Source organism: Micropterus dolomieu, linkage group LG08, assembly GCF_021292245.1.
Source record: "Micropterus dolomieu isolate WLL.071019.BEF.003 ecotype Adirondacks linkage group LG08, ASM2129224v1, whole genome shotgun sequence".
NCBI lineage: Eukaryota > Metazoa > Chordata > Actinopteri > Centrarchiformes > Centrarchidae > Micropterus > Micropterus dolomieu.
The window spans coordinates 11,932,288-11,944,319 of record NC_060157.1 but is presented as its reverse complement, the minus strand read 5'-3'; the positions used below and the strand labels follow the sequence as shown (position 1 = coordinate 11,944,319).

The 12,032-nt window shown below is 38.8% G+C and overlaps 1 protein-coding gene across 5 annotated transcripts in view; it reads right to left on the bottom strand.

Moving 5' to 3' along the window:
* Positions 1-6,322: 6,322 nt before the first annotated feature.
* The window catches only part of LOC123974933 (cadherin-4-like), a 259,907-nt gene continuing 254,197 nt past the window's right edge, over positions 6,323-12,032 (bottom strand). For all 5 annotated transcript variants that reach the window (XM_046055968.1, XM_046055965.1, XM_046055967.1 and 2 more), the window contains one exon: positions 6,323-9,119. In XM_046055968.1, the coding sequence (XP_045911924.1) occupies positions 8,913-9,119 (207 nt within the window). In that variant the 3' untranslated portion in view covers positions 6,323-8,912. The remainder of the gene's footprint in view (positions 9,120-12,032) is intronic.

Below are 12,032 nucleotides of genomic sequence, written 5' to 3'. Positions count from 1 at the left end.
TATTAACAAGTTACTTCTTTTCCAGATAGTGTGCAGGGAAAGTGGTGACCTGCAAAACTCAGACAGTAAAGTTGGTAAAGTAAATTGCAGTGCCGATCATTATCACAACCACCCGCATGTACAAAATTCAGCATGTGGCAATTCCAATAATCATGTGACTGCTACCTGAATTAATCCATCTTGACTTATTCTATCAACCCTGGAGTCTGGCTGGTGGGAGGGCAGGAGCAGGTTTCACTTTACCCTCAGTTTTCCTGTAGTTCGAGGAAAGAGATTTGTGTGTTCATGTGTGCTTGTGTGTAATGGAAGGGCTTATTCTGTCTGTGGGTGCATTGACGTGCTCTGACAGGTCAATCAATGAGGAGGAGATGCAGTTTGCTGTTCATTGACCTGCTGTGCTACAAGAGAGCAAGTAAGGGTCATCTCATCCTGATCCTCATGCAGCCTTGACTCCTTGCTCTGATTGCTAACTGATTTCTGTTTTTTACATTCAGGTTTCCTCTGTTTTTATAGTGGCCATCGCTGAATTAAGATTTACAACTGAGCTGAAATGTAAATAAATAAGGTTTACTGTTGACAAGCAGTGTGTTATAATTCACTTAAACGTTCAGTGCTATTATATAGTTGAAGGACAATACTAGGGGGTTTAACCCTTAAACTACAAAATCATGTAGTGTCACATTGAAAAACATGTTGCCTTTATCTATTTAATATTTTTTTGGTCGCCAATATTACATTATTATTGCCTGGTAGGAACTGTTTTGAAAACTTCAAGGATGTTCTGACATACGAAGAGTTGGGTACTCCTACACAAATGAAATTCTTACTGTTTACAAGAATTGTAATAACTAAACAATTTAACTCTGTGTGTGCTCTAAGGAAATAGATATTAAGCATTTATTTATTTGATGAAAATAACTCATATAATATATTAATTATGTGACTCCTGTGTGTCTAGTATGTGTGTCTATTACACAGTTTCAGACATAAGCTTTATAAATGTACCCAAATATATTTTTCAGTTTGCAGTGTTTGCTGTTTCCTAGCAACTCAAGTCCAATGATGCATTTATGAAACCTCTTAAAAACACATTTTTTTATTTCTTGGGAACATCACTTTGTAATTGTGTATGGTCTTATGATGCTGTATAGTTTCTAGGGGTGTGACGAGACACTTAACCCACGAGACAAGACGAGATTTGAGATTGGGTTCATGGTTCATTTAACATTATTTTTAAGAAATCTTTAATGCTGAATTATATGAAAATTGGTGGCAGGTGAAAATTCAGAATCTATAGTCTAATTATAACAGAATCTTAGTCAGTGCAGCTCTAAGTCATTCTGTGCTGCTATCAGATCTGTTTCTCCTGTAGATCAACTTATTTAATATCATCCCTGCTGATTCATGATTTAGTCTTCCCTCCTCTTTGTGTCTTTGCTTGAGGAAGTAACCTCTTTAAATGTGACTGTGGCACCTTTTCACCATAATGATAAATTATTTAATTTTAATTCAGTTATAAACTCCTGGACTTTAATGGCTCCTGTGTTTTAGCAAATCTTCTGCTCATGGTCAAAACTTTCTGCACATTCAGAATCTCTCCCACATGGGCCTATCTGTGTCCTCTGACATGATGAGTGAGTCTATCTTATCAGTTATACATTTGTATTTCACTACATGAGAAAATTAATGTGTGGCTTGACAGTGTGTGAAAAATGTAGTTTGCGTCTCGTGAGACAGTATTTTACCTGACGAGAATTCCCATCACAATTTAATCTTGCGAGATTTCGTGGTGTGAGATCTCGTCACACCCATAATATTTTCTATTCTGTATTTTTTTTTTACATGTAGATGTCCATTTGTCCACAACATTTGGTGCACAAAGTAAAAAAAAATAAAGTGGAAAAAATGGAATAAAGGAAATTAAATGAACAATTTTGTATTTTCATTCTAAGCTGTTCTGCCACTGCATTTCATCTGCTTCATCTGGGAAAGACTTCATCATCCAGCTTGAAAGATGGTCAGGCACAGTTGACAAATGAACAGCCTTAATTTTGTTGATCATTTTAGCTTATGTTTGTTCATGGCTGACTACTAAAACTAATTTGGAATATGAAACTCGACCATCCTCATATTTAACCAGTGCCAACAGATGCGCATCATCATTTCAAAATCTTTTGATTTTAACATTGTGGAAATGTTTCCTTGAATGCATTATTGTGTCTTTTTATGCAGAACTAGAAAGGCCATTTGTATGTGAGGAACAAGCTGTATTCTCAATAAGCTCAATTTGTACACTGCCACAATAACATGCAGTCTGTCTAAGTGCATATATGTAGTTATTTCTCCTGTAAATGGTGTTTTACTTTGTAGGTTACTGTGAAAATGGGTCAATGACATGACATGCATATTTTTGTGTCCGAGTGAATTCTTTTCTGTTAAAGTAATTTTAATCAATTCACGACATATATCACTTTATTCTACAAAACCCATTTTGTGTGAATACATTTTCACAACATTATAATGATATATATTATTTTATGTTCTGGCACCTAAAACTCCCAAAATGTCAGGTGGTGCAACCGTCCGTGCAAATAAACAGATTAAGAAAAGATTTTAAATTGTGTTTTAAGCATCTTCAATTCAAAATAAAATACTGTGACATTTCCGAAATGAAAATGTATTAACAGTAACAGGTTATTGCATCATCCAGAGGACCCCAAGTAACCTTATTGTCTGAGTGAAAAGGTTTGTAAATCCCTTTCAAATAATGATAGAAATACCTATGTTTAACTTATAGTCAGACTGGTTCACTTTCCATGTCAGGTGGTACAACCAATGAAAATTATTAATTTATCATAAAACTCTTTATTTAATCAAAACAATATATGTATGAACTTGCTATCAAAAGAAAAAGTTAATACAAGTTTCATACTATAAGCCTGTTTCATTGGAAATAAGTTGTAAAGTCAGGTGGTGCAACCAGTATGCCAGGTGGCGCAACTGCAAGGAAAGTTGCAAAAAATGTTTTGATTGATAATTAAAATTTAAAAATTTGTTTTTAATTAATTTTGTTTTAATTTTAATTTCATGAGAATAAGTTGTGTTTACTAGCTTCAGAAGAGCTGTGTTCAATACTACCAATTTAATAAGGCACCTAAAAAATGAACACTAAACAGAATACAGTGAGTTCACTCAGGTAACTCAATCCAAAGCTGCCCCGAAGCAACACACAAGGATACTTTAAAGGATAGAGAAATTTAATTAAACATAGCCATCCTGAAGTGTACACTGTGCAACTGTATTATCTAGTAAAATACAAGTATCGGATCGGGACTCAGAATTGGCAGATTATAATATTAAATGACCCAGATCAGGGGCAAAAAAAGTGATCCAACATCCCTATTTATAGATGTCTGAGGAGGAAGATAGAGGGAAAACTGTGAAACTCCCAATTAGCCAGCGGTCCAGAACAGAACAGCAAAAAGTGAGGTAGTGGAACAGTGGAACCAAAACCAGTGAAAGCACAGGGAGAGGAACATTAAAAACATTGTTGTTCAATTACAACTTGATACAGTGTATCCACTGCACTGTAGCCTAGTTGTTTTAACTGAATTTGATATCATGTTTTTAATCAGTTCATTACTTCAGTAGAGACTGTTGACCAAAACACCTTTTTTGTATTTGAAAGAAAATTACAATTTTTCAGTATATTCGCTGTCATTACTAATATGTTGTCAGGTGGTGCAACCAGCTAAAATATTGATTTAAACTAACTAATAACTAATAGGTTAAAGCGAACATATGGTTTAAAACAATGATGATCATGGATACTGTATTGAAAACATTAATTTGTATTTTTGTATACTTATTTTTCCATCAATAAATGTAAAATTGGATGCTAAAGATACTAAATAATTGGCCTTTAGAATGCAATAATTGTAAATACAAAAGCACAAGCACAAAATAATAATTTGTTAAGCCTATAGACACTCTAGGGAATACTTGCCAAAGCTATAACTTAGAATGAATAGTAGGAAAATACATATATTGTTACAAATATTTGGTTGCGCCACCTGACATTTTTTGGGCTTAGTTAAAAAAATGTAAAGAATTTGTATTTAAACGAGAAGAGACAGCCTGGTCCTCAGACCATCCATCCATCAATTGTCAACTGCTTATCCTGCGTACAGGGTCGTGGGGGGGCTGGAGCCAATCCCAGCTGACATCGGGCGCAAGGCGGGGTACACCCTGGACAGGTCGCCAGTCCATCGCAGGGCAACACATAGACAAACAACCATTCACGCTCACACTCACACCTAAGGACAATTTAGGGTCACCAATTAACCTAGCCTGCATGTCTTTGGATGGTTGAAGGAAGCTGGAGCACCGGAGAGAACACACGCAGACACGGGGAGAACATGCAAACTCTACACAGAAAGGGATTTGAACCGGTCCTCAGACCCTGTTTTACAATATAATCCAGTTAAGATGCTGTGTACGTTCACTTTATGAAGGTAAGTGTTGCCCTATATACTGTAGTATATAGAGTAACACTTACCTTCATCTCCTCTTCTGAATCGGAAGAGGCACAGCTGACACACTGAACATGTTTGAGGACTTCTGTATGAGGACAGTAATAATTATTTTTGTCCTTGTTATAATGTATCATGACTAGTTAATGGGTGATGCCTTACCAAACTAAATGAAATTTAAAGTTAACACTGTGCAAAGCTACCTGGGCGACAGACAGTTAATTTAACAATTTCTGGTCAAAACTACATTAGCACTTTTTACAAAATTACACGTGTTTGAGGAAATGCATCACCTGTAGAAATCAGCCTGTGACAAAGAAATGACAGGAGGCTGTCTTATAAGGAGGGGAAATTTTATTTATAACACATGGTGCTGACAGGGAGTCTCCAGCTCAGCGTCTATATTACAAGGTTGATCTGCAAGGCTGCGCATTTACTGTACGGTATTTGGAAACCAAGATTGCAGTGGCACTATAAACACACGCTTGAAACAACAGATTCTTTCCCTTTTTTTTTTTTTCTTAATTTTCTTATAAAATGGTACAAACAACAATACAAAATATTTGTGCTGTTGACAATTTACAAAAAAGTCTTTTGACTTGATAACTGTGCAATTATTTTTTCAGCTTTTTTTCTCCTCCGTTTGAAACTACGTGAGTATGGTACACCAGAATCCCTTCTGAACTGCAACCTCGGTCATGCGGGCTGCGACACATTTTAAAATGTTGTATGGTTACTGTAATAGAACTCATCTGTCCATTATAAAAAGACACATGCAAAAAGCTCCAATTGTACAGTTACATTTTGCCTAACTTGGTCTGTTTAGCTGAAAGCAAATACTACATTATGTACACTTGGACTTGAGCAGTATTGGGAGAACTTGTTTGTAACACTGCGGCATGTCTTTGTAGTTCTGGCTATAGCAGAGCAAAAGTCTGGCTTCAGCTGGAGCCTCCCGTCATGTGTGTGTCCATCTTCAGGCAGTGTCCCGTGTGAGACTAAGTGTCCTTTAACTAACACCAGTCAGAGAGGCAGAAGAGCTGTTGTTGACACAGCCAGAAGACATGGTTCGACTACAGCAGTGTAATAGTTCTTCCTTCATTCTATCATTTGCTAATACTCCCCTCACTTTAGCAAGGGAACGTCAATAAGACAAGTTGACCAAGTATGTAACAAGTAATGATCAATCTTTCTTCATTTCCCCTCACAAATTGCATTTAAATGGGGGTGCCAACTTTGACCGACTGCACTGATGATTTGCTGCCACGTGTCATTGCGAGTCGTCGATAACATTCAGCATCATAATGGCATTGTGTCATGTATGTATGTATGACACAGTTATAAAGGTCAGTTACCTTGTGTAAATTGTGTGTGTGTGTGTGTGAGGTGGCCTCCTGTCTCCTGTTAGGCCCTGAATCTGGTCTGAACGTCTTATTAGCGAGCACAAGCATTTCACTAAGCATGTGTTTATTTTGCAGGATGGCCATCGGTAATGTTGGAGCTCCACAGCTGAATTAGAGCAATGCTGAAAGGGTTCATATAATATGGAACACTCACATATATACAATAAGGCCTAGAGAAGTGAGTGTGTGCTAGGATAGACTGTACAAGTGGAACCGTTTCACCATGATGAAGCTAAACTTGACAGCGACACGAGTATGGCTGTAAGCTGAATCATACAGATTCTCTTAAATGCACATGGCTTTTTGTGGTGAAATATACATTGCCAAGTATTTCATTTTAAACACAACTGGAGTGAAAGATGCAAAGACCACACAGAAACAGATAAGTCATGTTACCAAATGTATAAAAATGGTCTGAATATACAACATTTATATGTCAGAAATAATCACAAATAGCAGAAAGTAACAGCTGTGTTTATTTTGTGAAGATATTCTGAAGGCTGAAGAGCAGTCTGATAGAAAAGAGCTTATCCAGCAGCAAGTTGTGGAAACAACTCCTTCTCTGATGTTTACTGTGTTTCCGCTCTAAGCTGACAGCTATCCTGAAACTATCAGTTTCTACACCGCAAGGTGCAATTTGCACCAGTTTGTCTATTAATGTAAATCAAGAGATTCCTACCCTGTTTACCTTTTTAATTATACTATGACCTTTCCTGGTTTATAGTCAAATAAAACTCTCACACATATTTCTTTGTTATGGCATGATGAATATTTGCACTAACAGGCAAAATTTTCTATTTATATCTTCACAAGATAATTATTTTTCGTCCACTCTGAAACTATAGTTACAGTTTTTATTACCATTTCTGAAAACTAAAGATTGTTTTTACCTTCAGATATTCATATGAACCACGAGCAGGTGATAAACAGTTGAAAAGCAGCAGCAGAAAAAAGGGGATTGGAGTATCCTTCTCGTTACATTATCTGAAGAACACTGTCGTTTCTGAGATTTCCTCCAAGCATTCATCATATTCATAATTAATAGAAAATCTGGTCAGTCCACATCAAGTTGAAACTGCGAGGAGTGTTTCAATGGGTACTCAGAAGATAAGGAATGATTAAACCTTTCTATCATTCACCAGCATCTCCCTGGTCCCTCTGTGAAATGTTTTGCATATTTAAATAATTTAATACAAAGACTAAAGCTCTTTCTTCCCCAGTTCTCTACATGCAGGGGCCCCGAAATATGATCACAAAAGCCCATGGGTAGAGCTGCTTTTTCATTAACTTACAACAAAACTGTCTTTCAAAATGTCTTTTAAAGCGCTATTACTGAAGCTTTAGTTTTGCACGTCTGCTTTGATAAAATGCACAACTTCATAACAGACTTTCCCTTCCTCTAACTTCTTTTCAAAACCTCTTGAACTTGCAGCCAAAAAATTTTAGGAGAAAATTTCAGATGAATGAAATGCTGCCTGAAGAGAGACAGATTGTGAAGGCGCTAAATCCCTGGTTGAGGCTGAATACCCCCAGTCGCTGTGACAGGGACCAGCACCAAAGTTTGTATACTAAAAGTTTGCTTGCTGAGAAACAACAGTGAATCAACAAAAGGAAAAAAATAAAGAGAGAAAGGGACTTGTACCAGCTCACAACTCAGTATGTAACACTATCTGAGCTATTTGAAGTAATCCTGTGTTTTTTTTCCCCTCGTGTTTGTACAGTTTATATGGTTTTCTTTGACACATTTACCACACAATAACTGGTGCCATGTTAATTACCTTTGAGTGAAGGGATACATGCAAACCTTAAATGATCTTAAAGACAAAGTCTCCTTAAATAACCCTCATATGTACTTCATATACAGTAACATTATAGAGGTAACACACATGACTTGTCAATCTTCAAAATGTAGTAACAACCCTTTCAGGTGCAAATACTGAGAGCTCAAAACAAACACAGCTGCTATTGAAGCCACAATAAAAAAAGACACGCAATGCATTTCTTCTCTAAGACAGTCCCATAATGTATTTTGTAATTTCAGTAATCACATTCAAGTTGGCTGTGATCTAGGAGCACAGATATGCCTGACTTGAAAAGTTTATGATTTGTCCATAACTTACAGACACACTGTAGGCCTATGTACAGTACGTCTACATAAAGCGCCCTCGTAAGCCAGTCAATGCTCCTCTGAAACCAGCACTGACATCTCCTGCAGCTACCACAGCCCTGCAGGATGATAGAAATGATAAGGGAACGTCTGAGTTAAAGGGTCAGGGGTCATATGGGGGCATGTAAGCCCAGAAAATGGCAACCAATCCTGAGTTAGCGGGAGCCTGCTAAAATACGCACCACTGAAGGCACTTTTTAAACAACAGTGCTTCTGTTCTAAGTAATTCAAGTTCAAGAAAGAATAAACCAGGGCCCTCCGTGCACGAAGGACTTTCATATCTGTGTTCTTCTTTTTTTCCCTTTTGTTCCCCTCAGACAAAGCAAGCAGCTCAACCTAAAGCTTCTGCAGAGAGGCAGGCAGGGGCTGACAGCGAGGGAAAAGTGAAACCCCTCAGGAATAGGGAATGGCTCGAATTGAAGGGGAGTGGGGACAAAAAAAAAAAAGCTACAGAAACTAGAGGAAAACCTAAATTTGACTAAATTCTACATCTAGCATAAAACCTGAAATGGAACAAAAGCAAAAGAGTTTGAAAATACAAACTATAAGTCCGTAATATATCCGTTTCAGTCGTAGACAGGCTTAGAGCAGGAGACGGTTGAGAAGAGCACCTGAAACTGACTCATGGCACTGGTCCTCTGTGGTGGGTTGATTGGTTGGTTGGTTGGTCAGTAGTTGGACAGTGGGAACATGTCATTGTTAACGTGTGTTCAATAAGGGTGTAATAGCCCCATGTGTTAGAGGGACAGAGCATGGCAGGCCAGCTGACGGGACGAGGGTGTGTGTGTGTGCATGTGTGACTGGGCAGATTTAATCCTCATCCCCTCCCCCGTACATATCGGCCAGCTTCTTGAAGCGGGGGCCCCAGTCGTTGAGGTAGTCATAGTCCTGGTCCCCCGTGCTGGAGGAGTTGAGGGAGCTGACAGAGCCGGCAGTAGAGCCGCTGCCCTCATAATCAAACACCAGCAGGGAGTCATATGGAGGAGCTGTGGGGTCATTGTCTGCTGCTCTCAGACCCTAAACAGGACAAAGAGGAGGAAAGGTAGAGGTCAGTACTCACATGCTTGCAGTCGAGAATATGATAAAAATAAAAGGGCAGATTCACTAGTGAAGGAAAAGCAACAAGTTGTCAAAAACCAGCAATTTAGTATTGCACTCACAAGAATCAGATTTAAAAGAAAGTTCAGAATTAAAGCAGAGGCTGAGATATAAGCCTAACAGTTTGTGGCAAACTCTAAAAATGCTAGTTCCTACATGTACCCATATTTTCTAGGGCTGTCCCCGAATAAGGATTTAGATAGTCGAATCAGAATTGTCAAGTCCTGCCTTTAGTCGACTGATCGTCGAATCATATGTGTGTTTGTGCGGCGGCGATGGCGCGGGTGGGGGTGGGAGGTTCCCTTTTCCATACTTCACCGGTCTTGTGCAGAGTTTTACACGCATGACATGCGGTTTCTTGCTGGTCTAATTCAAGTAGGCTACTGTTTAAGACACAATATTCTTTGTGTTTCATCACTGGTGATCAATGATCCGAACGTCCCGCAATGTGACATCTAGGTACAACACCAGCGGATATGTTGATGTTTCTCTTCAGCAAGAATCAGGCTCCTCCCATCGAACCATAGAATTTCCGGACTATTCGGGGTCAGCCCTAATATTTTCCTTATAGCCTCCCTTCCTGGTAAACGCCTATGTCTTTCAAACTCAGTTTCTAATCCATGGGTTTTGTTATAATTTGGTAGTAATTTTTGTAGTAATTGATTCAGCATGGTCAAGGTGGAGGTTAATTTTATTTTTATTTTGTATACTGCTGAGTACTTTTATCTCTAATAATTATAATAATATTTCATAAGCTTATATTTGTATGTAAAATCTCAATCTGCTACTTCCAGTAACTAGCTAAATATAGTGGTGTACAAAGTACCACAAAAGGTAATACTTAAGTATCTCGGAATTGTACTTTCTGCCACTGGTATTTATCAATTCTACCTTTGTAGTAGCCTTATGTTCAGTCTCATGTCTGCTTGAAAATACTGTATGCAGTTAAATAAAGGATACATGGCATTGTATATGGAAAAGTATTGAACATACATAGTATCACAGGTTGTATTGCACTCATACTGACAAAGCATAACAAAGCATGTAATTTTGTTTCTATGTTTGAATTTTGAAATGTAATATTCAATAAGCTACTTTTGGTGAATTTTGAATAAATAGTACAGTTCATTATGTAAACGTATCACCGGGGCAAGTTCCTATGATAAAGCTTAGTGTATCTACATTATTATAACCTTTATTTAATCAGGTAGTCTCACTGAGATCAGGATATCTTTTGCAAGATTTACCTGAGTACAGCAGAAGAAATAGAACAGATATAGGACACACAACCAAACAGCCAGTCACACACAAGCACAAACAAAAAGCAATGGTAAACAATCACACACATCTCTAAAAATGGCCAAGATAAATTCTGTACTATATGTAGTGTGTACTTTTCAGCACACACCTTTCTTTTAACACATCAATGGCTGATCAAAACATATTCATCAATATTTTGTTCCTGTTTCAGGGATAAGACGTGAAGGGGTCTGCATGTTGTCTGCCGGCACTCAAACCTGCACTTGTTTCTTAAAATGACAAATGAGGGCCATTGACCTGAAGGTTAGGAAGGTGAAGAGGATGGACTTCATCCACTTCACTCGAATACAGAGAGATGCTATGGGCAGAAACCTAAAAAGCCTCAACCCCCAGGGGTGCAGTGTATGGCAGGAACACCTTGTGTTTGCTGTGTTTGTGTTTTACCAGACTGCTGGAGCAAGATCACGTACGTAGGTGTGTGTGTGTGTGTGTGTGTGTGTGTGTGTGTGTGTGTGTGTGTGTGAGAGAGAGAGAGAGAGAGAGAGTCAAGGCTGGATGGATCAAAGCTGAACAGCTGCCAACACCTCTCGAGTGTGAACGTGTTGTCACGAGTCTGTCAATCAGCATTTTCTCGCATCAGTCGCTGGAGTTGTGTGTGTTTGTCAGTGTGTGTGTGTTTGTGTGTGTGTGAATAAAGCTGGCACGGTGAGAGTAGCTGTAAAGTAAAACAAAACTCTATGTTGTTTTCATTTCCATACTGGAGTTTACATTTTGAACAGCATCCAGAAAGGAGTAATCATATTACATGTCAGATCGATGGAAAGTTAAAGTGAGAGGCCAGAACACTGACGGGGAAACAATCTATTGAAGGTTAATCTTTGCATGCTAGATGTGACGTGCGTGTCCGTTGTGTGAGTGTAAATTCACCTCGTGGATGAAGTCCCCGATATCTCCAGGATGCGGCACGACAGGTCTGATTGGGTACTGGGACTCAGGGATGATGGGACGTTCATCTACCCTGCGGACACCAGGCGGCTTGCTGATGATGTGCTCCAAAGAGTCAGGCTGCTGCAGTTGGCTCAGGTCGTAGTCCTACACAGCCACAGGGGCATACAGATGTAAGTAGGCAGAGGAGGTCAACATAGAAAGCATGTGTGTATGGCTCAGGATCTCACCTGGTCCTCTTCTCCTCCTCCCTCTTCATCATATTTGAGGATGTTGTCTCTGACATCGTCTTCAGGGTCAATAAGCAGCTGCTTGGTCTGCCTCTCCTTCTCTCTGCGCTTGATCCACACCACAAACAACAGCACCATACCTGCACCGATGCACAGGAAATACTTCACCCTTTTCCACAAGACAAAGAGTCTACCGCCAAAAAGACTAAAAAACCTTGTCAAGAGATGCTGGAGAGGATTCCAGCAGTTGAGGCATTAATTCATTATACAAACTATTGCTCCTGTTGTTGTAGTATAGCCTGGAGAAGGTTTAATGACTGCACCCTGAACTGCACTTTTTTGACAGAAAGGCAAATAAAAGCCAATTACAGACAGCTTTAACTTCTTGTGTTGTATG